The following is a 2129-nucleotide window of genomic DNA, read 5'->3' on the forward strand; positions in this document are numbered from 1 at the left end:
TGCTATTACTCTCCCCTTTTGTCATCAAGGGCGGACAACAAGCAAGATCAACAAAAAATAGCACTTTAATCCCTGCAAGAAAAGGTTAGATCACAGTCCAAAGTTCTAACTAGTCTAACAAAGCAATAGTATTTAGAGTTATTACAGTCATCTAAGATAAAACAGTTCAATAGTAGCAAACTAAACAGAATTCATGAGACAAAATGAGATCACAGCAGCAGCAGTATTCATGAGACAAAACTTAGGCATTAGAACCATTCTCCTCCGAAACAGCTTCTTCTTCATCCTCAATGGCCTGATCTTCATCCTGGTTCAGATTATCAATGAACTTCATAAATACATCCACTCTATCCCTTGATTTTCGGAGAAAATTCTCATGCTTGCTAGCTAGCTTCCTTTGTTCCTTGCTCATGGCAATCATATGATTGGATTGGGAGACAAACTCCTGGACCACATCCTTGACAACATTCAGCAGAGCGGATTACTTCCCAGTAGAGATGGAAGTACCCTCGGTGGAAAGAGGAGGAGAGTCATCCGGAATGAACTTTTTATCATCATCATCTAGAACCACTCTCTCAGATCGAGTTGGTACTTTTTGTTGTTTCACTAAACCACCCCCTTTTAGGTATGAATGTCTGTTTTCATAATCCTCATTTGACAGGTCAACACCAAAATGCTCAAATATGCAAGTTAAAAACATGCCATAAGGTAGTGCTTTATCTTTCTCACTTCTCACAGAATCAAACATGTATATAGCCATCAAATAGGCAAAAGAGATTTCTGTTTTAGTGATTAGGACATACAAAATAAGTGTGTCCATGTAAGAAACCCGTTGATATGAACCACTTTGAGGAAGTAAATGTGGTTGACAATTCGGTGCAACTGAGCACGTTCATATCCTAGGGCTTTGTGAGTGGGTGTGATGCCGTTAATTAAGGAAACATGTTCACAGATGTGAGTCAAAGCATCATGATAAGAGATACCAATTCCTTCATCCCACTTTACAGACGTATAAGCACACGGCCCAACATCAGTGTACTTCAAAGAATCACTGATAGTTTTATTATTTAAAAGAATGTCTCTGCCCTTAACATAAGAGTGCACACTTCCTTCATGGTAAGTCATGTTTGTATAAAATTCTTTGACTAACAGAGGATACACAGGTTTTTTTATTTTGAAAAGGTGATTCCAGTCTAAAAATTCCAAATTTTCAACAAAAAGAAAACCTTTCTTTTTCAAAGTAGGTAAATCCACAAGAAAAGATGGACACAGAGTACGATACTGAATAACTCCCTCATAAAAATCGTGGTTCATGGCATATTTGAAACGATGGGGCTTATAGTCTAAGTAAGATATCATGAAGTGTGACTTGTGAGCAAAAGGATCAATGTCGGGTTCTCTAACAGATTTGAGAGGGAGATGAGGGTTACCTCTTTGTGAATGCATAGAACAGACCTTGGCTTAGGTTTTGTTGACTCAGGAACAGGGTCTTCAACAGCAGGATGCTTACCCTTGGATGAACTAGGTTTCGAGGAACTTGGTTTGGTTGGCGCTGCCTTAGGTGGTGGCGTCGGCTTGGCAGGGGCTGGGAATCGTGGCGTGGTCTTGGTCCGCGCCATGGGAGCAGTGCGAGGAGGAGAGGTAGGAGGAGAAGGTGAGAAAGTGAAAGTGGGGTCTTGAGAGCACGTTGATGGTCTAGGATATCCTGGAAGCTTATGGATCTTTTCACGTGGTGCTCTTTTAGCAATAACTTTCTTCCCCATTTGGTTAGATTTAGGCTTTTGAGGGAAGAGAAGCAGTAGAGTGAGTGGGAAGAAACCAAAGGATTTGAGGAGAAGTTATGGAGGGAAGAGAGGGAGTGTTGGTAACCGTACCCAAAAGTGGATTTCAAAACCGTGCAACTGCATCACCTTTTGAAATGACATGAAAAGACCTGACCTCATAAAGGAAAGATTTTATTTGATTTAAAAATTAAAACAGGAAATTAATTTTAAATTTTGAAAACTTTTAAAAATTAAATCAAACTGAAAATCTTTTTGGATCAAGAACATTAAATGAAAATACTTTAAAAAAATTAAGCACACAGCCCAACAAACACAACAACCAAACAAAAAATTGTAACATTCATA

General features: G+C 39.0%; 1 protein-coding gene across 1 annotated transcript; it reads right to left on the minus strand.

Annotated features, from left to right (window-relative positions):
- Positions 1–241: 241 nt before the first annotated feature.
- LOC107480764 (extensin-like) lies at positions 242–1763 on the minus strand. Its single transcript, XM_016100937.1, has 2 exons — positions 1431–1763; positions 242–307 (listed from the first exon to the last, which is right to left on the minus strand). The coding sequence occupies exons 1-2, from the start codon at positions 1761–1763 to the stop codon at positions 242–244; spliced, it is 399 nt and encodes a 132-aa protein (XP_015956423.1).
- Positions 1764–2129: the final 366 nt, after the last annotated feature.

This window comes from Arachis duranensis, chromosome 1 (genome assembly GCF_000817695.3).
Source record: "Arachis duranensis cultivar V14167 chromosome 1, aradu.V14167.gnm2.J7QH, whole genome shotgun sequence".
NCBI classification, from domain to species: domain Eukaryota; kingdom Viridiplantae; phylum Streptophyta; class Magnoliopsida; order Fabales; family Fabaceae; genus Arachis; species Arachis duranensis.

What these genes read in the sequence shown, in the direction of transcription:
- LOC107480764 (XM_016100937.1), bottom strand. Translation starts at nt 1,763, where the DNA reads ATGGGGAAGAAAGTTATTGCTAAAAGAGCACCACGTGAAAAGATCCAT. An exon ending in TTCTATGCATTCACAAAGAG is followed by an intron (nt 308 to 1,430) that starts GTAACCCTCATC and finishes AATCTGAACCAG; the next exon opens with GATGAAGATCAGGCCATTGA.